Source organism: Bos grunniens, chromosome 3 (genome assembly GCF_055505025.1).
Source record: "Bos grunniens cultivar Pamir isolate PY7600 chromosome 3, Bosgru_T2T1.0, whole genome shotgun sequence".
In the NCBI taxonomy this organism is placed as follows: Eukaryota; Metazoa; Chordata; class Mammalia; order Artiodactyla; family Bovidae; genus Bos; species Bos grunniens.
The window spans coordinates 38,441,774-38,466,434 of NC_141167.1; the positions used below are offsets into that span (position 1 = coordinate 38,441,774).

The 24,661-nt window shown below is 35.8% G+C and overlaps 1 protein-coding gene across 8 annotated transcripts in view; it reads right to left on the minus strand.

The window, feature by feature from the left end:
• The window catches only part of DOCK7 (dedicator of cytokinesis 7), a 190,470-nt gene that overhangs the window by 73,102 nt on the left and 92,707 nt on the right, over positions 1-24,661 (minus strand). For all 8 annotated transcript variants that reach the window (XR_015160165.1, XM_086390304.1, XM_086390303.1 and 5 more), the window contains 6 exons: positions 22,131-22,269; positions 21,105-21,206; positions 18,316-18,402; positions 13,333-13,564; positions 10,584-10,748; positions 8,707-8,876 (listed from right to left, as the gene is read on the minus strand). Coding sequence is in view for 7 of the 8 variants with exons in the window: in XM_086390304.1 (XP_086246430.1) it covers positions 8,707-8,876; positions 10,584-10,748; positions 13,333-13,564; positions 18,316-18,402; positions 21,105-21,206; positions 22,131-22,269 (895 nt within the window). In the remaining variant the exon portion in view is untranslated. The remainder of the gene's footprint in view (positions 1-8,706; positions 8,877-10,583; positions 10,749-13,332; positions 13,565-18,315; positions 18,403-21,104; positions 21,207-22,130; positions 22,270-24,661) is intronic.

Here is a 24,661-nt window from a genome sequence, read left to right on the forward strand (position 1 = left end):
TACTGTTAAAGCAACCAAAATTTTTAGGCATCTATAGAATATTAGTTAATCAAAATCATCTTATTACATGGTAATTTTTAAAAAATCACAATGAAAATTAAGCATAGTATTTAATGGCAATTTCTCTTTATATAAAAGGATCAACTTTAACTATCAACAAAGTTCCCACAGCAACCATCCCCCCCCAAACTCTCTTTAAAGATGATACAAGCTAGCAGCAAACAATTTCCTCTAAATCTAACTGAGGTTTAAAAGAAATCAAAGAAGAAGAACATTCCATTCTTGTTTAAAAGACTTTAAATTTTACTCAATCTGTCATCAACTGAAAACCTCTGTGCAGCAATACTCCGTAATTATATTTGAACTTGCCTCCTCTTTCACTCTCTTTTAGGGACCAATAAGAAAAATTAGGCAAAAATTAAGGAAGAAAAAAAGATGCCCAATATATGCTCCTTCCTAAAAATGATAGTAGATTTGGAGTTGTCTTCAGTCTTATTGTGCTTGTTGAAAGTAAACATAATCATAGTATTTTATACAAAAACTGTAAGAAAAAACCTTATGCTGGGGCTGTCTGTAAGATCTGCATCTTCATCATCACTATCATCAATTTGAAGTTAATTTTAATATGTATGACTACAAGTGACTTCCCTGGTGGCTCAGACAGTAAAGCGTCTGCCTACAATGCAAGAGACCTGGGTTCAGTCCCTGGGTCAGGAAGATCCCCTGGAGAAGGAAATGGCAACCCACTCCAGTATTCTTGCCTGGAAAATCCCATGGATAGAGGAGCCTGGTAGGCTACAGTCAGTCCATGGGGTCGCAAAGAGTCACGACTAAGGGACTTCACTTTCACTTTCACAAGTGAATTATGTCTATCTTCTCTGAAAGAGGTTATTATGACCCTAGGTAGAGGGAACTGGATGGTATCATCGACTCAACGGACATGAGTTTGAGCAAACTCTGGGAAATGGTGAAGGACGGAGAAGCCTGGAGTGCTGCAGTCCATGGGGTCACAGAGTCAGACATGACTAAGTAACTGAACAACAAAAAGGGAACTGGGGCTTTAATTCAGTTTCTTAAACCTGATCAATCTATTTGAATTATAAAATTCAGATTCTGGGCCCTCCCTCGAGCAATCCTGATTCAGTAATCTGGGCTGGGCCCTGGAAATCTGCTAATAGAACTGAACAAGTTATAAGAGATTTTTTAGAGGACTGCTGGAGACAACACAAGAGAAGCCAAGTAAAAATATTAGGGCTGAGTATGAGCCCAGACAGAAAGCACCAAAGAGAACAGGTAAAAGAAAACAAAGAGTAAACAATGGTAATCAAGTCTATGTAGACACTAGTATCACTTGGGAAGGTTAAGGACAACCACCACAACACATGTGCAGGGCCCTACCTGTAAGCAGTCAAATAAGAATCTCTGAAGGTGAGGCCTATGCGCTGATATTGCAGGAAAGAGGAGAGTGAAGGAAGAGGGAGGGAAAGAGAGAGGGGAGGAAGGGAGGGGAGCGGGGAGGAGGGAAGACAAACTACTAGCTCTCAAAGGCTTATGTTTAGAGGGAGAATATTTCCCCTCCTTTTTTCTCTATTTTTTTTCCAAAAATACAGAGAAGTTCACATGATGATACAGTAACTACCTATTTCCCCTCATTTTTGACATTGAATGTGTAAGATGAGTTAAAGTTGAAATGCAGGTTCTGCTGCTTACTAATTGCAAAATCTAAGGTAAATTACCTAATCTCTTTTTCAGTTTCTTAGCTACAAAATAGGAATAATGATGTGTCTCCTTCAGACTGTAAAGATCAAATTAAATAATGGAAGTAAATCACTGAATGTAATGCCTCAAATATAGAAAATTCTTAAAAAATAGTTTTAATAAAAACTTGCCCTAATGTTTTTAATGCTTCCTAGCAAAGTAAATTGGGCAATACTCAAATACTATAGAATTATTTAATCAGTAAGTTTGTTTAAAATAAAATACCCCTATACAGACTTCTCAGAACTTCATTATATTATTTCAAATAAAAGCAAATCAGCACACAGTATGCTTTTCAGATAAATTAAAACAAAAACTTTCAGTCTCTCAAATTATGTCACTACCTATGCTACAAAAATAACAAAATATTATTTTTAATATTATTTAATAACAAAAAGTTTTTAATATTATTTTAATAACAGAAAAACAACTGTGCTCTCCCTACCACAAATTTCTACAAAAAGAAAAACAGTAACTTTGTTGTACACAAGTTTACTTTTTAACCTCTTGCTTAACAATTTCCTTTAAGACATGTACTAATACGTAATGTGAGAATAAACAATAACCCTGTTTGTACCATTAATTATATATTATATTCACAATACTGAGACTCTGAACAGTTATAATCACATCCAGTCAAAGCTAACTATTTAAAGAAAACTGGTAGCCAATTTATTTGTAAAGCAAATTATTTCCATAATTTAAATGTCATAAAGTTAAGAATTATATAGAACAGCCTTCAGTTAAACAAATTCATCACTGATATTTACAAATATAGTAACTATATTTATGGATCTCCAGTAGCAGAAGAGATTAACCAAATGTGTGTGCATGTGCATGAAAGTGTTTTTGCTCTGTTTTTGCCTGATCTCTGTAATCTTATTGTTTTGTCCCTTAGACGCAGACAGGCTCCTTCCCTGAACAAGTCAATTTCACTTGCCATCAATACTCATGTTTTAATACAAAGATTTGGCTTTATACCCACAAACCGTCAGCATAGTGGGTTTAGTAAGCTATGCACACAGTAAGTTCTCAATGTTTGAAAAATAAATGAAAAAGTAGGAGACAATACATTAGAAAGAAACTAATTATCAATGTAAAATTGCTCTGGAATTTGACTGACTAAAAGCAATGAAGTTCAAACCTGATGTAACCATATATTAGTATTAACATAACTGATTGTTAAAAGAACATTGCTAGGATAAAGAAAGATCAGTTGTGTCAAACAATTATGAAAAGTCTCAAAAGTATGGTTTTATAGACACTAGAGTAACAAAAGCCTGTTTATAGTATTTTTTAATTTTAGTAGCTTCACATTTTGTATTAGGAAATGAAGTCTAACTGAAACATTCATAAAACTAAATTTCTTAAAATGTTTAAGTATTTAATTAATCTTGCTAGCAAGGAGGCAAACAAAAGCATAACTCATTTTTTTTAAGTTGTTTACTCTTGGTAGAGATACTCAATGGTTACTAACATTCTTTCATTGGATAAAGATCTTTTGAGCACCTTCCATATGCTGGACATTATACCTACTTTAGATACATCAGTGAAGAAATATCTCTGCCTTCATGAGCTTATACTCTATAATCAAAGGAGATAAACACTGAAAATAAACATAATAGGTAACTAATTTATATTTGCTACATTAAAAGTAGACAATGTTATCAGTCAAAGAAACAGAGTAAGGGATGAGAAATCCCTGGCACAAGGCTGAGGAGAAAGACACACTTAGACACTTAAATAAGCTGGTCAGAGAAGACCCCGTGCCGTGGAGAAGGCAGTCCTTTGTGTAAAGACTTAGGGAAGTAGGGGAGTTAGTCATAGGATCTTGCTCAGAGAAATGACATAATCCAACTTATGTTTTGTTTGTTTGTGATTTAAGCTTTTAAAGCAGCATTCTGGCTGCTACTGTGTGAAGTGAGTATAGGCTGAAAGCACAGAAACCATCTTTAAGATGATGGTAATTCAGACCAAATGGTAGTATTAGAGGTGGTAGGAAGTGGCTCTACTTTTAACATATGCAAATCTGAACAAAAGGGTTTTAAAAATGCAGCTGAGTTTAGAATTCCAGAGAGAGATTTAGAATTCTAGAGAGAGATCTGAAATGTAATTTTTGTTAACTATCATAATATAATGATACTTAGAACAACTGGACTTCATAAGATCACCAAGTCGGGGAGTGAAGAGAGAAAGGAAAATAAGACAAGAGGACTAGAAACCTGGGGCACTTCCAAATTAAGAGATCAGAAAAAAAAAAAAAAAAATCTACAAAGGAGATTAAGCAGGTATAATAAGTACAGAGGGAAATCAAGAGAGTGTAGTGCCCTACAAACCAATTAAATAGAATAAATCAACAAGGAAGGAGAATTACTGTGTCAAAGCTGCCGTAAGATAGTGGCTCAGTGGCTTCCCTAGTAGCTCAGCTAGTAAAGAATCTGACGGCAATGCAGGAGACCCCAATTCAATTCCTGGGCTGGGAAGATCTTCTGGAGAAGGGATAGACTACCACTCCAGTACTCATGGGTTTCCCTGGTGGCTCAGATGGTCAAGAAACCACATGCAATGCAGAAGACCTGGGTCGGGAATATCCCTGGAGGAGGGCACAGCAACCCACTCCAGTATTCTTGCCTGGAGAATCCCCATGGACAGAACAGCCTGATAGGCTACAGTCCACGGGATCACAAAGAGTCAGAAACAACTGAAGGACTCAACACACAGCACAGCCAATGCAGGAGATGTGGGTTCAATCCCCTGCAGGAGAAAATGGCAATCCACTCCACTCCACTCCTGGAAAATCCCATGGACAGAAGAGCCTAGAAGGCTACAACCATGGGATCGCAGAGTCAGACACATGTGAGCAACTGAGCACACATGCACATAAGGTAAAGTAGGTCAAGTGTTGAGGCTCAACCATCAGATTTAAGAATATGGAGTGCCTGGAGAGCCCTGAGAGCATTCAAAGGGCTTTTCCAGGGGTCATATATGGATGTGAGAGTTGGACTGTGAAGAAAGCTGAGCACCGAAGAATTGATGCTTTTGAACTGTGGTGTTGGAGAAGACTCTTGAGAGTCGCTTAGACTGCAAGGAGATCCAACCAGTCCATCCTAAGGGAGATCGGTCCTGGGTGTTCATTGGAAGGACTGATGCTGAAGCTGAAACTTCAATACTTTTGCTACCTGATGTGAAGTGTTGACTTATTTGAAAAGACCCTGATGCTGGGAGGGAGTGGGGGCAAGAGGAGAAGGGGACAACAAAGGATGAGATGGCTGGATGGCATCACCAACTCGATGGACATGAGTTTGAGTGAACTCCGGGAGTTGGTGATGGACAGGGAGGCCTGGTATGCTGCAATTCATGGGGTTGCAAAGAGTCGGATATGACTGAGTGACTGAACTGAACTGATGCGTGGAAGATCAAAGAAATATGTTTGAAGTAGGGTAATGAGAGTTAAGGGCTTCCCTGGAGACTCAGTAGTAAGGAACCCACCTGCCATTGCACTTGACATGAGTTCTATCTCTGTGTGGGGAAGATCCCCTGAGGGAAGGAAATAGCAACCCACTCCAGTATTCTTGCCTGGGAAGTCGCATGGAGAGAGGAGCCTGGTGGGTTGCTGAACATGGGGTCGGAGCAGGGTTGGATATGACTCAACAACTAAACAACAACAAACAAATGAGAGTTAAAGAACAAGAATAAATTAATTGAAGACAGCAAGTATAGAAAATTCTTTTAAGGAATTCTATAAAAGGTAGAAGAGAAATGGTAAAGAAGCTACTAGAAGAAATACTAGAGAAAAAAAAATTTTAACTGGAGAAATAATAGCATGCCTGTACGTGGATGGGATGATTTAGTAGATGGGGAGAAACTGAAGATGTAGGAGAGGATAAACACTGTTGGAGTGAGGATCCTGAGTAGGTGAAAGGGGATGGAAGGTTGTATACAAACAGAGGGAATGGGCTTAAAGAAATGGGCAGGTCATCTATGACAGACATATTAGTAGTAGGTAGTAGTAGATGGTGGTGGTTACAGAGATGTGATGGTCAAAGGTTAAAAAAGTTTTCCTCTAATGACCTCAATTTTGTTAATGAAGTAGGAGATAAAGTGAGGACCGGTGGGGAGCTGTTAGAGGATCAGAGGTACAAAGCACGTAACGTTTTTCTGGGACAATGGGGAAGAAAAATGGAATAAAGAAATATACTACAATTGCTTGACAGCATTAAGGGTTCTCTTAATCTCAAGGGAGCCTTTAATTTCAAATAAGACCAGTCATGGTATTTCTCAAATCATGTTTAGCAGCATAGGCAGTCAACGAAATTCAACTACAGTTTGAGGTTTGGATTAAGCAAGTAAAATGAAGTGAGAGAAAGATAAGGGAACTGAGGCCTGTTTATAAAGGTAATAATTATAATGACTGCTCATGGAATTTAGGGCTGGCTAAACTGGATGAAAGAACATTAACAGGGTGAGGTACAGTAAAAATATCTTACCATCAAGTGACTGGAGGTGCAGAGTAATTGTTGGAGTTGGGGTACTAGACAGAAAAATATGAGCTAATGATTAGAGAATAAGATGCATGAAATTGAGATTATGAGGATTAAAGTTATTTGTCATGACAAGACCAAGGGTACGACCATGGCTAAGGCAGCACGAAAGACAAAAGTCATTAAAGAATTTCTTGAATTTCCAAGTCAACAGAATCAGAATAAATGAAGAGTAGGTATAAATAAACTTCAGATTCCTTATAATTTTCCAATGAGATAAAAGTTATACACCATTATTATTAGGGATTATGACTAAAGGGTAGGCCAAAATGAAGGTAGCTATCAAAAATTTTGCAATAAAAAAAAGAACACAGAAAAAACATTTAAATAAAATTTGATTAGGACAACACTATACTGTCATAAGACAAAAGTCTCATCTTATAATGGCTTTCTCAGAAGTTTCCATATATCACAATATCAGAAGCAAGTTTACATCATTATTATGTCCCATTTTATGAACCACTTGAAAAAAAGCAAATAATCATTCCAATATATGTACATCTTTGTTCTAAATCATGATGTTATAATCTAACACATCATATTAAAGGAAAACACTAGAATTATGCTAAATCTTATAGAAATTAAAAGGTGTTTCACAAGTAGAACCTTGAGGAAAATGGCATCTATAGCGCTAAGGCAATGGCACCCCACTCCAGTACTCTTGCCTGGAAAATCCGTGGACAGAGGAGCCTGGTAGGCTGCAGTCCATGGGGTCGCTAAGAGTTGGACACGACTGAGTGACTTCACTTTCACTTTTCTCTTTCATGCATTGGAGAAGGAAATGGCAAACCACTCCAGTATTCTTTTTTTTTTTTTTTTTCACTCCAGTATTCTTGCTTGGAGAATGCTCCCAGGGACAGGGGAGCCTGGTGGGCTGCCGTCTATGGGGTCGCACAGAGTCGGACACGACTGAAGCGACTTAGCATAGCATAGCACAGCATAGCGCTTTAACAGGAAAATCTCTTATAATTCACAAACGGAATTCATTCTACTGAAGAACTGTACTTACAGTAAATTATGCTAAGTGTTACTTCTATTACAGTGAGAAAAGATCAAGAATGAAGACAAAGATAAAAAACCTTTTCCTAGACATGGAAAGATATGTAGGGGGAGAAAAGCTTTCTCTTTAGCAATTAGGAATTATTACTCTGCAGGATTCATGTAAATACATCTGTACAACACAAAAAGTGAAAGTTTGTTTAATTAGAGTAACATCTATTTGGATCTTTAAATTATTGAAATTCACATTTATTTTTTAAATTAAAAAGCTACAAAATATTCTTTTCACTTTCTCACAGACCAGAAATTACTTTAAAAATATATTTTTGGTCTGTGAGAAAGTAAAGTTACTTAAAAGACACTTTAAAATGAGCAGTAATAAAGTTTATTGGAAATTTCTGAATGCAAATTTCTATAACTGTATGAATAGATTTTAGTAATTCTGATGTGTTTGGTCAATATCCAAGTATTTCACATAACAAACAAGCTCAGATCCTTTTTTTAAAATGTCTATTATAGCTCAGACTAAGAGTTAAACACAAGACTGCAGAACATTTACTAATTCTTTCTCATATCCCAATCAAGAGACTAAATGCCAAAGAAAAATTGGCTATGATTCTATTAACAATGGTGTCTTCCTCCTTTCCAATAGCAAAAAATCTACTTAAGATGGTTCGGTCAAAACACAACATAATATGATTACTTGGCCTCAATCTTACAGCTCTTTTTTCCACTTTAATTTTCAAACTGAGTTATTTTTGTACTTTAATTATAGTAAGGCAATGACTACTTGTTCCTTAAGTATATGTGAGGGGGAGGTAATAAGGATGGATGCTTAAATAAAATATGGCTGGACCTTATACTGGCCGACCTCTCCCTTGTTGTTTGGAATAATCATTAACCATGATTAACTAAATCACATTTTTCTAATCCTGGAGCACCTTACATAGAGTTTTCCATGTGAAATATAGCTCTATTACCAATTAATTAATCATTATTTTTTATATTTTTAGAGAAGTGAGACTCATATTTCAAGTCAGTAATATGGTCCCACCGGACAGTAGTCACAGTCTCTTAGCCCTGTAGAACACCAATATAACCATTTTCACATGATGATCAGACAGACAATGAGTTGTATGTGACTAGTCATTCCGGACAAATTTTGAATTTGGCAGATTTTCTTAAGCATAGTGCACAAACGAGTTTGTAATAGCAAGCACATTAATAGAAACATCACTTATGTGTTCACTGATAGAAGAGAAACATAACATTTATTACTAATTCAAATATATTTTAAAATTCTTACTACTAACTCAGATACATTTTAAGAATAAAGTAAAACAACTGGATATTTCTCATTTGTTCATGAACTGAAAACCAAATCTATAGAGGTATATCTTCAGTTTACCTTACTGCTGATGATTGACCGTACTTCATCATCTGGGGACGTGGGAGTTCCAGATATATCTGGATTACTATTACTAAGGCTCCGAGAACGATTTAAATTAAGGCTTGCAGGTCTCACAGCAGATCTAGCCATTGTGGCATAATGCACTGATCCTCCCAAACCCCCAGGACCTAGAGTTGTATATAAAATAGCACATAATTAAACAGTTAATCGGGAAAAGGACCTGAAAAAGTCTCTTCCACTTTATAAAATTCCATAAAGATAATAAATTGCTTTTATTTCTAAATGAAAATAGTAGAAACAAGAAAACCACTCCAGACCTCATGAGAGCTATACAAAGATAAATTTTTTACAGCAGCTGACAAAACCCTGTGAATTATAAATACAACCATTATCTCTTCAATGTTTCTACATTTTGTATTACATATAGAATAAAAAACAACAGTAATAAGAAACATATACAAACATCATTTCACTTATATATGAGGGTATCTAGGACCCAAAGTGCTCCAGCTAACATCTTTTCCTTTTTTCCCACCCCCTCCTGCTCTGCCCCTTGATACAAAGTCACGAAGAGGGAGACCCAATTTACCATCAGTATCTCTTCAATGAAGCTATGGCTATATCTCTATCTTCATAAGTGATAATTTTAACTATAACAAAATAGCATCTTTATAACATACATACATAAATAAAGATAATTCTCCTAAGAGCCCAAGTTATACAAAAAAAGCAAAGAACACCTTTTCTGTCTGAAATCAAGCCTGATACCATCATTCAACCAGGATCTATAAATATAAAGTACCCAACAAATGTAACTCCATTTCTTATTTAATGAAATCTTTCTAAGTGTCATATCAGCAAATGACATACACTTGTCAACTAAGTAATTTATAGTCTTCAGGTCAGCATGTGAAAAAGACATTTTGCAAAATCTGTGAAATTCTAATAGTGTACTAAATGAAACAGTAAACGGAGCAGCATTACATATAGCCCATAATCACTTATATACTCTGAGACAAATTTAGAAATTAAGATAGGAAACAATGAACAAGATTACGAAAGTCAATCAGTTCTCTTTTTACAATTAATAAAATGCACTATAACTTAATTATTATACCTAGTTTTCCAAGTGAATGTCAGAATTTCTTGTCATCATTATTTATGTTAACACTGAAAATAGCTGAAAAAGGGCACTTACCATTTTCACTAGTGATGAATGATGACTCTTACAGACAAATATGTGAACAGGTTGAAAAGTATGTACAACATAATCATTAACCAACTAACTAAATGACTAAAGGGTGATTCAAACACTCAGATATCCCCCTACCACCACTACCACCAATGTCATATAAAACATAAGTAAGTGACGACTTTGGGCTCTGGTATCCAGAAACGCTATATTATTTTATTGACCATAAAGAGACTAGAACTTTTCTAGAGGATCATCCTTTATATCACTGCAGGTTTCACAAGGTTATCAGGAAACTACTGGGCCACCATATTTCTTCTTTAATGTCCAATAACACTCTGAATGACAAATATAACATTCTATTTATCTTAACAGGAAATAAGAAATGCTTCCAGAAACAGAAGTTATTTTCAAGGTTCATTTCCAAAAATTAATTCAACTAAGATCTCTCTAATTCAAATTAAAGGAAGCTGTACAAATAATGATGCTTTAAAATGTAACCTATTTATCCCTTTAACTCCGGTAGCTAGCATAGTCCATGGCACTCAGCAGGCATTCAACAAATGTTTGTTGTTGAATAAACGCATCACACTATGCACTTCAAGATTATTTCAGTCCTGCTTATAAACAATAAACACATAATCTATGCAAGATAGTTTCATAGTAAAAAAGAATAAAATACCTGGTGATGGGGAATTAGGGTAAGTATTTGGCAACCGAAAAACATAATAGATATATGATGCAAGAAGGCAGTTTCTGCCATGCTGGTCATGATTTCCTTCCAAGTTTTTGTGAAGCCGATTTATAATTGATGCCATAGCTTCAAATGATGCTTGACCTAGATTAACTTTTAAGAAGGAAGAAAATATTTTTTGCACTAACATTTTTAGACTGTAAGTTATAAAACATCAAAGCTTTACCTCCACTGTATACATTAAGTATAATGACTACACACATTAAGTGTTTAAGATATTTGACATTAATTTTATGGTATCTATTTATGATATTATATTAACTGGGACAAAAATATTTCTCTCAACAAAATGAGAAAAATATAATTTTACTAATTTTACAGGAAAATTACCTGGTTTTGCTTACTCAAAAAAAAAAAAAATCATCAAACAGGTACCCACCATTTTGTAGAATAATACAAAGTACATAAGAAAAAAATCTATCTTGTTAGAACCTTTGAGAAGTAACTTCTCATTTTAAAGATGACGCTGAGAAACTAAATATTAAGCACATTACTTTTGCTTAAAAATAAGCACACTACTTTTGCCTAAAAAATAAAAATTAACAATAAAAGTTGATTATGAAAATATTAACATGAATAGAGCTCATAAGCTACTTAACTGAAAACAGTATCTATAAAAGGATTGGAAGGACAAAAGGGTAGAAAACCAGGATAAGGTAAGACCACTGCACATTAAATGCAAAGCTAAGTAATACCTACTCAGCCATGCAAGTCAGTATATAACAAGAAATTTGCAAAAACTGGAAAATTCTGATAGCACAGTGAATAAATGGATAACCTAAACAGCTATTCTGAACAAGAGAGCCTCACATTTTATGATTTATTTCATCAAGACAGGAATTTATGAACAGATAATGAGGCCAATTAAGTCTTCCTAAAAGTGGAATAATCAGACAGAGTGGTCATTTAGGAAGATTAATCTACATATACTGTACTAGAAGAGAGACTGGAGAAACAGAGAAACTAGAGAGACAGAGACTAGAGAGACAGAGAAACCTAAGCAGGCTTTAGAAATCCTATCTGTATTCCTGGTTGACTCCTTTTTCTTTTCCTTATCGTAGCTATTTTGGAGGAGGGTATGGCAACTCATTCCAGTATTCTTGCCTGGAGAATCCTCATGGACAGAGGAGCCTGGAGGGCTGCAGTCCATGGGGTCGCAAAGAGTCAGACACGACTAAGCGACTAAGCACAGCACAACACTGTAGCTGCTACAAACCATCCTACCATCCTTCTCAAAACTAGGTCCACTTTAGTCCCTTCTCAGCAAATCTTGTTTTTATGTCATACTAGAAATTTATAAAGCATGAAAGTCCTGAAGTTCTTACTATAAATGTATTAGAATCTGAAACAATTTTTAGTTCCTTTCCAAAGGAAGCAGTGCTTGTCTCCTAAGTAAAAATGATCTATTCACCTTCATTTTTTACTTATAAGCGTGCTTCACTAATTGAACCCTTGTGTACCTCTATACAGATTCTCAAAGCATATGACTCTTTGACCAAAATTATTCTTGCTAATTTCACCAGTGAACATTTCTTCAGAATAGTAAGAGTGGGACTTGGAGTCAGTTGCTTAGGTGTGAATCCTTGGGCAAATTTTTAAGCATATGCTCACGATTTTATTCATGAAATCATGAAATGTATACTTATATCTAGAGTTGTAGAGATTTTACATATCAATATAAATAAAGTATGCTGTGCTTAGTCACTCAGTCGTGCCCAACTCTTTGTGACCCCATGTACTGTAGCCCACCAGGCTCCTCTATCCATGGGGATTTTTCAGGCCCGAATACTGGAAAGGGTAGCTTTTCCCTTCTCCAGGGGAATTTTCCCAACCCAGAGATCGAACCCAGGTTTTCCACAATGCAGGTGGTTCTTTTACCAGCTGAGCCACAAGGGAAGCCCTTGTACACTATACATATAATTAGTCTCCTGGGGCTAATTATTTACCGGTCAGACTCTTACTCATTTTTAAATGCTCAACCTAAAATTTACCTCTACTCACAAGTCATCATAAAAACATCTCAAGGAGCTGAATACTCCTCTCCTTTGTGCCACCTCTTAATTCAAAATTTCTATAACAAGTTACCTGAAATTTCTTACAAGCTCAACTACTTTGCAGGATTTGGGTGGATACTGTTAGCAAAAGTAAAAGAATAAATCTTGGGAAAAAGGCAGGAAACAAGAATAATTCTTTTTCCTTCCAGAACAAGTCACAAGAAAAAGAAGATAGAGATTTTGAGTTACTGAAGAAAATATCAGCTATAGTATATAGAGGATTGCAAATGAGTGAAAATACAGATTACAAATCCTGTACACAAACATAAATGATTTATCTGTTGCATGTTTTCTTAACTAGTCTATGAGATCCATAAAATCAAGAACCATGCCTTGGTCAGTGCCCATCAGTGTATAGTACATATTAAGTGCCTAATAAATATTTGGTGAGTGAATAAATATTTGTGTTCATAATTTGAATAGAGGTGTATGGCACACTTTAAAGAAACAAAGAAACTTATTATTTTCCAGCATTAGAAACAAGTAACAACCTTCCCCCCGCCCCCACCCAAATGAAACACAGTCCTTACAGAGATAGCAAATAGGAATCATGGTATTATTTCTGTAAAAGTTAGAAATGTCAAATGATAAATCTTATGATTCCCTAAACATAAGTAAATTACCTATTTGGCCAGCAATGACAGGAGGTCTAACAACTAAAAGTATCAGTTTATCAAGCAGGAGATGAAGAAATCGGACCACTGGTTCCAACTGAGATGAATTCAACGCTGAAATACTGCTCTTCAATTCATTTTCTAAATTGTTTTCCATGATTCGCATGTCTCCAATTCGGACTGGGAACATGTGTTCATCCAGAGCATTTACCAGAGCAAAAAACTTATCGAGATAAGGATCCTAAAACAAAGAAGGAACAGAGGCACTGAACAATCTTAGCTTTGTAAATACTCCTAACTATGGACCTCTGGTATCTCATACTAATTGATAACACAAAAGAGTACACATTAGTATATACATTGTTTCCAATTACACAGTATTCTATTCTCATCTGTTATTATAATGTAGCTGCTTCAAATACTATTGATTACTCAAAAAAAAAATCTATTGATATCAGGATTTTTTTCCAGTTGTTGAGTCTGTCTTATTGTTATAGAGCTCAATTATTATGGCAGGTGTGTAAGTAACCTACCTGTGTCAATTATTAATTTATTACCTCTTAGCTCCATCCAACCCCTCCGCCCATCTTTTCCACATTTTGCAACCGTGGACCTAGACTCTTCAAACTACATTTGTCCTTTGTCAGCTGGCTTGTGTTAGGCTCTGACAACAGAGGGTATGGGAAACAGTCTTGCCAGGCTTGAGGAGTTGGAAGGGAGTCTTCTTCTCCCTGTTTGCTTTCCTGATGGCGGCGAGTGGACGCGAAGCTATGGCTCAGAGGCGAGGGTCGTGGGCAGCAGGGGTGGCTCTCCAGTTCCACAGCAGGTCCCTCTATCCAGTCTCCTCCACAACACAGCACAGCAGGCGCAGTGTGACTGTGGCAGTGGTGTCCCTCTTCAGGGGTCTGACTCTCACCCTTCAAATCTTCCTCTAGGTTTCCAAGTTCCTTCCTCCCTTATCACTCTGTAACTGCTCTCTGTTACAGATTCTCTTTTAACCCATTTATGGAGTGAGTCACCTTTAACCTAGTTAACATTTATTTACAGATTTTCTCCATTCCATTATTGGCAGTTTCCATCTCCTGACTAAATCCTAACTGCTATTCTCTAACCTCTTTCTGCGCTGACAGAACCACAATCTTTATTTAAAGCAGAAATGTGCCTGCTCTTCGAGCTTTATTCGTATCTATTCGATGACCACATGCTATCATTTTGACCAATGAGATGTGAGAAAAAGTCTACTAAAACTCCAGGGAGACTTTTAGTTAGCTAACAATGAAAACAAACTTTAAGAAAAGGCACTAATGCTAAACAGCTTTACATTTATCATCTTCAGTTCAGTTCAGTCGCTCAGTCGTGTCCGACTCTGCGACCCCATGAATTACAGCACACCAGGCCTCCCTGTCCATCACCAACTCCTGGAGTTCACCCAGACTCCAGTCCATGGAGTCAGTGATGCCATCCAGCCATCTCATCCTCTGTCGTCCCCTTCTCCTCCCTCCCAGCATCAGTGTCTTTTCCAATAAGTCAACTCTTCGCATGAAGTGGCCAAAGTACTGGAGTTTCAGCTTTAGCATCATTCCTTCCAAAGAAATCCCAGGGCTGATCTCCTTCAGAATGGACTGGTTGGATCTCCTTGCAGTCCAAGGGACTCTCGGGAGTCTTCTCCAACACCACAGTTCAAAAGCATCAATTCTTCGGCGCTCAGCCTTCTTCACAGTCCAACTCTCACATCCATACATGACCACAGGTAAAACCATAGCCTTGACTAGACGGACCTTTGTTGGCAAAGTAATGTCTCTGCTTTTGAATATGCTATCTAGGTTGGTCATAACTTTCCTTCCAAGGAGTAAGCGTCTTTTAATTTCATGGCTGCAGTCACCATCTGCAGTGATTTTGGAGCCCAGAAAAATAAAGTCTGACACTGTTTCCACTGTTTCCCCATCTATTTCCCATGAAGTGATGGGATCAGATGCCATGATCTTCATTTTGTGAATGTCGAGCTTTAAGCCAACTTTTTCACTCTCCACCTTCACCTTCATCAAGAGGCTTTTAGTTCCTCTTCACTTTCTGCCATAAGGGTGGTGTCATCTGCATATCTGAGGTTATTGATATTTCTCCCAGCAATCTTGATTCTAGCTTATGTTTCTTCCAATAGTGTTTTAACTTGATATGTTTTAAATGAATAAAAATAATTCTATTGAACTATGTATATAAATTTTGGTCAATTTTAAAGAGATACAAATGAAGTAACAAAACATCATAAAAACACTTACTGTCTTCAATTGAGCCTTTTAAGAAAGATTATAATACATGATGCAATTATATTACATAGCTGTAAAATTTATAAACTTTTGAGTTTCAGTCATATCTGAGACTGTCAGGATGCTACACATTACACCCTCCCAGTCTATTCTTCTTCTACTTCTATAGATTCAAAATCATCTATATGAAATATCTTGCCCGAAATCCTTGTTACATTAAACAGAACATATGTATCTGCCTCCCTAAAAACAAAGTTGGAAGTAAAAGATACATTACCAACACTAAAAAAAGAGAAAACTAACAATGATTATAGAATTCAAAGCAAAAATGAAAAAGAATGTGTTTGTACACTTAAGAAGATATCATATGATATTAAAAATAATTTTATTATGAGAAGGAAAGTGTTTCAACAGTATACTATAATGCCAACCTTTTCATTATCAGAAGAGTAAGTTCTACAGGAAACACAAAAACACACGACATATCTAGTTAACAGAAAAGTAAAAACTCCACTGGAGCAGCATTTTACTGGGATCTACCTGAGGAAAGCTAAATAAAACATACATACTACCTTTTTTGCTGTTGTTTTAAAATATAATATAGAGACACTCTGTCTTCTTACTTTTCTCTATCTCACTGTGCAGAGAAGAGTTAACATAGCAAGCTTAAGACTGCTATCATTTCAAAGGCCTGATTTCAAGGTTGGCCCTCGGCTGGTATCAGGAAGTTGGGTATTAGGAGGGTTTCCACTGACAGGCGAATGCTCACTACACCGAAACTGTGCAAGCAATATAGTTTATGCTTAATACTTGCTTTGGTTCTATGAATCTTGCATCTTGGTATGTGTTAGGCAGTGGGTGTCTACGAGACAAGCCTATGGTAAAAACTCTGGGAACTGAGCTACCCTGGTAGACATTTCACATATGCTGTTCCCATTTGCCCTGTGTGACTCCACTAGGAGAAAACTCTTGAAAGCCTGTGTCCTATTTCCTCCAGACTGAACCTCTTTCCCCTTATCTGATTTTGCTTTATGTCCTTCACTAAAATAAATCATAGCTGTGAATATACTCTCCACTGAGTCCTGTGAGTTCTGCTAGAAAATCACAGAAGTTGAAGGTAGCCTTGGAAACCTCCGCATACCCTTTCAAGTTGGAAAACCCACATATTCTATTTTAAATATCCACCTCTTCTCACTCTACATTTTCTCCCTGGAAAATCATATTCACTAGCACAGTTTCAGCTATCACATTTATTCTGTTACTTCCCAATCCTAAATTCATTCATCACAAGTGCCTACAGGACATCTTTATCTGAAGTGCACAAGAACTTAAAACTCAAAATTAAACTCCTTATGGTCCCATAATTTCACCTCCTTGGTATGCTCCTAAATTTACTTCTCTCGTGTTTACTTTTAAGTTAGAAATCACCATCCTAAATTCTGTGGCATTTAAGGTTGTTCATAATATTTTATCAGCCTGGTCTTCTATGTTCATGTATCATGATTTTCCGTGCACTTAAAATTGCATTCACAACAGATTACCTGCCCTTGCTTTATCTGTTTATTTTTGGCTGCACTGGGTCTTCACTGCTGTGTATACACTTTCTCTAGTTTTGGCGAGAGGGGGCTGCTCTTTGTTCGGGTGCACCGGCTTCTCATTGCAGTGGCTTCTCTTGCTGCACACCCAGGCTCTAGGTGCACGGGCTTCAGTAGTTGTGGCACACCAGCTTAGTTGGCATGTGGAATCTTCCTGCCAGGGAAGACTGTGTCCCCTGCGCTGGCAGGAAGATTCTTATCCACTGTGCCACCAGGGAAGTCCTGCACTTGCTTTTAATCAACTGCACTGTCTACCTTCTCTTCTATATATGATAAATATCTACTCACCAATGCAGTAACTCAGTTCCCAGCAAAACTGACAACTCTCTGTACTTGAAAAAATTTAGTTCATATATCTAATATAATACTAGCTTTCTTGTATTATGATTATTTTTGCATTTCCTTCTATTTCACTGTAAAGTCCTTGAAAGGAAGGCTCACTCTTTCACAGGTAACAACATCCCTGACCACATGGAGCTTACAATATAATGGGAGAAAGAACATAAACAAAGGATATGAATGAATATATATGCACATGGAGAGAGAGAGAGAGAGTGAGACGAAGCAAAAGTACAAGAGCATGCAAGTGAAAATAACAAGCAGTAATGAGTGCAGTGTAAGACGAGCCAGAGTGATGGAGCTGCTATGTTTAAGAGTTACATGCAAAGGCTTCTCTTTATGAAGAGAAGTCAAATGAATGTCAGAGGAAAAGCGTTCCAGTTACAGAATGAGTAAATACAAAGGCTTTCAGAAGACCTTCGCACATTTCAGAGATATAGAGAAAAATATGGAGACCCCCAAGGACCTTTTCTATTTGAAGTATCTAAGTCTATGAGAAATAAAATGAGCTGGAAAATCGTTTTTCAACTCTAATTATCCTGCTATGTTCTAGAAACTTAGGGGGAAAAAAATCACTTTAATTGTTCAAAATGAAGTCAATAACATTCTGAAAAGGAAAATATTTGCTTCTGCTGACATTAAATGATATTTTGTTGATTCCTTTAAAAAGTTACTTCTAAACCTATACATTTTAAACTGATACATAGTTTCAAATGTCATAACAGAAAAAACTGATTTAAGTTCAATTCATTTAAGTGAAATGTGATCGTAAAAATTATTAAAAAACCACTTACTTGTGTATGGATAGATGAAACAGCAACAACTTCAACATTAAAAACACCTTTGTGATTATCTACCCATTTCATGCCAGGTAGGGGAACCTATAAGACATTGAATACAATGATCACAGATGCTTAAGTTGATTATGAATGCTGAAACAACTACGAATTATGAAACAAAAATTACGATATCTCAATAAGAAAAAATACTATGGAAATATATTTTATGCACTACAAACAAATGTAAAACTTATATTTTGTTCTTATTACAAAATCAATGTTTCCTACAAAAGAAGTAAAAGGCTCAAGGAGCAAAAAGCAGAAAATATGCCTTCAAAATTCTAGCTTCCTAGAAACATATCCCTTTATATCATTCCAAATCTTCCCTACACATATATATCTTTATATACACCCTCACATAGGTGGTACCAAACATATTATTTTGAAACCTGCTTTTCACCTATCACATTGTGAATCTCTTTTAATGGCAATAAATTCACAACTATAATATCTTATTGGTTTATAATAGCCTATTTTCTTTATATTAAAAACTCCTATGTTTTAATTTGGCTTTAAAATATTCATAAGCAAAGGAAGTCTGTTGTTTTAAGGATTAGGAAACATTTTTTTTTCTGACATAAATTGCTTGGAGTGTTAAAATCAGATCACAAAAAATTATTTTTAAAAGACAGTACATCAGTTCTCTCTATTCTTCCTGATAAGTACAGCTAAAAAGCTGGAACATGATACTTGAAAAAAGAAACATAGAGACTGAAAGGGGAGAGAAGGAGGTAGATGTGCTAGGGACCTCAGGATCAAAGGAACTATAAAGCAGTGTTTCCTGAGTTTTATTTTTCTCTCACGTATCCTGGACTAGTTTGCTAGAGAAGCTGGTAACCCAGAAATGCTAAAAGGAAAAGACAAAAAGTCTGCTCCCTCTAGCCAAACCCAACAATTGCCCTAATCTGGCCAAAGCCAAGAAAACAAACCACAGCCCCATTCCACCTCCATGTCTGACTCTTTGCAACGCTATGGACTACAATCCAACAGTCTCCTTTGTCCATGGGATTCTCCAAGCAAGAATACTAGAGTGGGTTGCCATGCCCGCTTCCAGGGGATCTTCCTGACCCAAGGATCGAACCCACATCTTTTATGTCTCCTGTATTGGCAAGTGGGTTCTTTACCACTAGCACCGCCTGGGAAGCCCCATGCACAGTGGGGAGTGTGAGTCTTTACCTCCCCTGGCAACAGGACTTCTCACTACTGCTAAAACACAGACTAACATAAGCTCTAGAGTCGCAGCATAATACCCAAAATGTTTCGGATATAACAAAAAACCACACACCATATCAAGAACCAGGACAATTTCTACTTAAATGAGAAAAGACAATCAACAGACATCAATAGTCAGATGACACAGATACTAGACAGATCTGACAGGAGTTTAAAGCAGCCATCAGGGAAAAAAAGGCTACACAAACAATTACAAACATCCTTGAAACAAATGAAAAAAAAACAGAATGTCTCAACAACAACAAAATAGGCAGATAGGCTTTCTTTCCCATGGTTTCTTATTTTTATTATATGAAGAAAATAAAACCAAAGAAAGTCAGTTTTCTATTACAATTCAACACTAAAATTAGTGTTGGTAATTAATGTAGGTAAGAAATGTGGTATCTTTACTGAGGTAAATAATGAAGTCTTTGAAACTTTTTTTTAAAAAAAGCTGGTGGAGTATATAGTAACTACTCAATGCAAGAAATGGCACTAGCTCTTACAATGCAAAATACTCATTTTCATCTTTAAAAAATAGGACACCCAAGTAAACGGTGAACACATACTTCTTTAAAAACAATCTGCAGCATAAATATCATTTGGACACTTGTAAGAAATGTAAATAATCAAACCCCAGCCCAGACCTTACGAATCAGAAACTCTAGGGCTAAGGTTGAACCACTGGTAATACTACAAATACTCCAGGTGATTTTGATGCACGCTAAAGTAAGAACTACTCTCATAAAATATTCTAACAAGTAGTGTGGCAACAGGAATACCATAATAGTAGCAGACACTTCTTTAGTATACTTCATGTGCCTGGCATTATTCTAAGTTCTATGTACTACTAATCATTCAGTCATCAACACAATCCTTTTTGTAGGCATTACTTATTTTCCTCAATTTACAGATGAGAGAATTCAGGCAGACAGAGTCTTAAGTCAGGTTGCCATAACAAAATACCATATACTGGTTGACTTAAGTAACAGAAATTTATTTCCTCACAGCCTGAACACTAGAAGTCCAAGATCAAGGTGCTACCACGGTCAGTTTCTGGTAAGAATCCCTTCCTAGCTTGCAGATGACCACCTCTCACTGTCTCCTCACACAGCTGAGAGAGAGTAAGCTCTCTAGTGTCTCTTCTTACAGAGTACTAACCAGGCATGAGGCCCCACCCTCATGACCTCATCTAACCTAATTACCTCCCAAAGGCCCCCATCTCCAAAAGCTGTCACACTGGGCGCTAGGACTTCAACAATTTAGCAGAGTAAGAAACTTACCTGATATCACACAAGTGAGCAGTGAAATCTTGGAAACCATACTACACTGCCTTTCAAAGGTGTATTAGAAAAAAAAAAAATCAACAACATATAATGCTTCAAAGTATTCTATAGAGTAATTTTAATTATAGGAGAAATAATAGTACTTCACTATATACATACTTAGAGACAGAAGTTTGAGAAAACTACCTTTGTAATGAAAAACTCATTTCATTGAATCTGGAGAATTTCAACGTGAGAGATACTGACCTCAGGAGACAGTACGGAATAAGCCTGTGGTGGTTTTTCCAGTGAGACTGGTAGGCAAAACTGCCCAGTCTTCAATCGTCCATTCTGAAGCATTGGTATCCACTTTTAAATAAAAAAGAAATAACATTAACTTAAATGTTTGTTATTAATATTACTTCAAAAATCTGTTTCAAGAACTTGCTATAAGCCAAATTTGTCTCACATCACTAAATACCAAGGGATTTAGTTAGGTAATAATAATAATTAGGCCTTTATAATTCATCTAAAGAAGTTTCCCCATGGCTTGAGAAGGATCTCCAAGCCATTATTACTAACTATGCAATATTTAAATCTATAGCAGTACCTTATTAGGCAAAGGAAAGTTGGCAGTAGAAAAAGGCCATAAAAGGAATCAATTTTAAACTGGGGTAATGTGCCAATGTAAATAGGGAAAGAAAGATTTGATTAGACATAAATGTTGAAAATAAAACTAAAGAGTATGACAAACTTATTTTCTAACATTTAGCAAAATTCATGTCATAAACTGAAGACAAAAAATATGAATCAAATGTTAGTTTTTCTCTTTTGGGTGAAGGCATGCCTTTCTGACAAAACTGTGATTAGCACAGTATGATGTATTCATCTTAGGTTTATAATTCAAAAGCAATGATTTTCAAGAAATACTCAAGGGTTTTAATTGCTTTAACTAAGGCAATTGAAAGGGGTTTTAATTACAGAGGTCTCTTTTAGTTATGTTACATTCAAACCATTTTCTTCTGAAGAACCCTTAAAACTATTATATTTACACAGTAATGTTGGATAAATATACAATAATTAGGACCAACACCTAAGTGTTTAAACATGTTAGTTAATTAATGACATTAGTTAACCATATTAACAAGCATTTTCTTCATACGATGACCCTTCCTAACCAATGTGGAGAATCAGATAAGGAATCCTCAAATAATAATGGACACAAAGTATATCTTAAATATTGTAATTATTTTTATGATCAAAGAGGTAAATATTTAACAAAAATATACTTACTGTGTATCCAACAGGAGTTTCAAGAGGAGTATTTTGTTTTTGTTGACAACTAACATGATAAAAAGTAAAAAGCAAGTGATGATGGTCAGTTAAAGTAGCAGGGAGTTTAACCTTGATTTCTTCATGAAAATCAGGAGACCTTCATACAAAAAACAGAACAAAACAGATCAATAATCAATAATGTGTTCAAAACAAATAATTACTGCATTTGTATACCTGAGTAATTTTTAAATTAATTTCATGATTCGTGCTTAATTTTTCTTCTAGTCCAAAGTATTTTTATTTCCAAACTCTAAGTAACTAACTCCTACACTTCCAGATGAGGGAGCTGTCACTGTTTCTGAAATGTCTATCCCATTTTCATTAATGGGTTGAGTAATCCTACTATTTGAAAATTCACTAATAATCACCACCTTAATGCTGAGATCTTCATTAGATTGGAAACTGTACAGAAGAGGAAACTAGGGCAAGGCTTTCTATTTTATGACCAATCTAGATATGTATTACATAGAAAAATAAGTTTTTTATAGTATATCTCATAACCATACCATAGAAAAACATTTTTCTTTTATAGGAGTACAGCTTTATATTAAGACTAATTTGTTTATCCTTCTATTTAAAAAAAAAGAAAAAAGATATGTTTAGACAATCTGGTATCAAGATGGGCTCTCTATAGAATTTCCTTGTATTTATTATCCCATTGCTAAAGAAATAATGTTACCAAAAACATGGACTATTTATTGACTGACAGCTTAAAAAAAAAAGGAAAAGAGAAAAAAGAACAGAAAAAGAAATCAGAGAACACCCACAATTGCATGTGTCCCACTGCTTGAAAGTGCACACAGCTACTATAGGAATACAACAAATGTCATATCTGATCAAACCAGTAGTAGTTGCATCTCAATACAACTGAGATGTATTGAGAGTGGCCCGTATGGGCATTTCTGTGGTATAAGCATATGCATTTCTATGGTATATCATAAACAGCACCATGACTGCTATTTATGATATAGAGCTAAGAGAGAACCTTAGCATCCCAGCCTTCTGTATTTGGTTAGTAGCTCTCAGAGTTATTACAATGAAAAGACATCCACACTGTATGGCTCCAACTATCTTTAAAGTGAAAGCCATCCCACCAACTAGGGATTTTCCTCTGATGCGAAATATGTCAAATATTCTTCCATCTCAAATAAGCTTCAAAAATGCTTAACAGGTAAGGGGCATAAAGGTTTTAATACCCATAAGAAAGATAGTTAATGCTTGCCATTTGATAATTTGATGACTTCAGTGAATATAAGATGCTATAGATCGTATTACTTACTAATCACCACTGAATTATGAGAAAGTTGTATTTACTAGTAGTGTTAGACTCTATCATTTTAATTCTACTAATGCTGAGAGCAACAAAATAAAGACTTAGCCACAAACGGAAATTACAACCTTCTTTCTCCATGTTTCCTGGTATTTAGTGTTTCAGTTCATTTCTTTCCTGAAATCATTATATGAAGGTTCTTATGGAAAATTAAACATCTACGAGTTATTCATCAATAAGTATTTTTATTTACCCACCATTAGGCTAATAAGCACTGTGTGATTTTTATGGTGGTTTTAAAGATGAATATTTTTAAAAAACCCTCAAAAATATATATTTAGCAGAAGTATAAGAACATATATCAACAGCTATGCTATAAAGCAGGGGTTGGCAAACAATGGCCACAGGCCAAATCCAGTTCATTACTTGGTTTTGTACAGCCTACAAACTAAAAAATGATTCTTATATTTTTAAGTAGTTAAAAAATTCAAACAAATAATATTTAACTTAAAATATTAAATGAAATTTAAATTTCAGGGTCCATTAAAAAATTTTATTGGCAGACAGCAATGCCCGTTTACTTGCAACTGACTGTGCATGGCTACTTTTGCAGAACAACAGGGCTGAGCAGCTGCAAAAGAGCAGACGGTGCACAAGTCCTAAAATATATACCATCTGACCCTTTTTAGAGAAGTTTGCTGACCCCTGGTATAGAGCATATAAGGTTAAGTGCTCCAAGAGAAGAGCTAAACAGATTATTTCAAGTTTTGGATCAAGGAACTGTCATTTAGGAAGAGATACATGATATGGGCCTTAAACTATGAGTAGTTCAATAAATAGAGGGAATTAGTATTATAAAAGAAAAAAAGATCCAAGAAAGGCCCAGAAACAGGACAGCACAGGATATGTTTGTAATGGAGCAGAAATATAAACACTAAGACATAAAAGATGATTGGATTAGAGACATTAAGAAGGAAGTTAAGAATGTTTTATATTCTGAGTCAGAGCAACTGGAAAAATGGTGGTACCCTTAATAAAAACAGGGAGAGACTGGTTTAGGAAGAGAGTCAAGAATAAACACATGGAAATTAAGAAGGAAGTAGGCATTCAAATGAATACACCTAAAAGATCTGAAAATGCACATCTATAGCTCAGAAAGAAGGTTAGGACGGAAAATAAAGAGTGAGGACAAGCCACACAAAGGTAAAAGCAGTAGTGG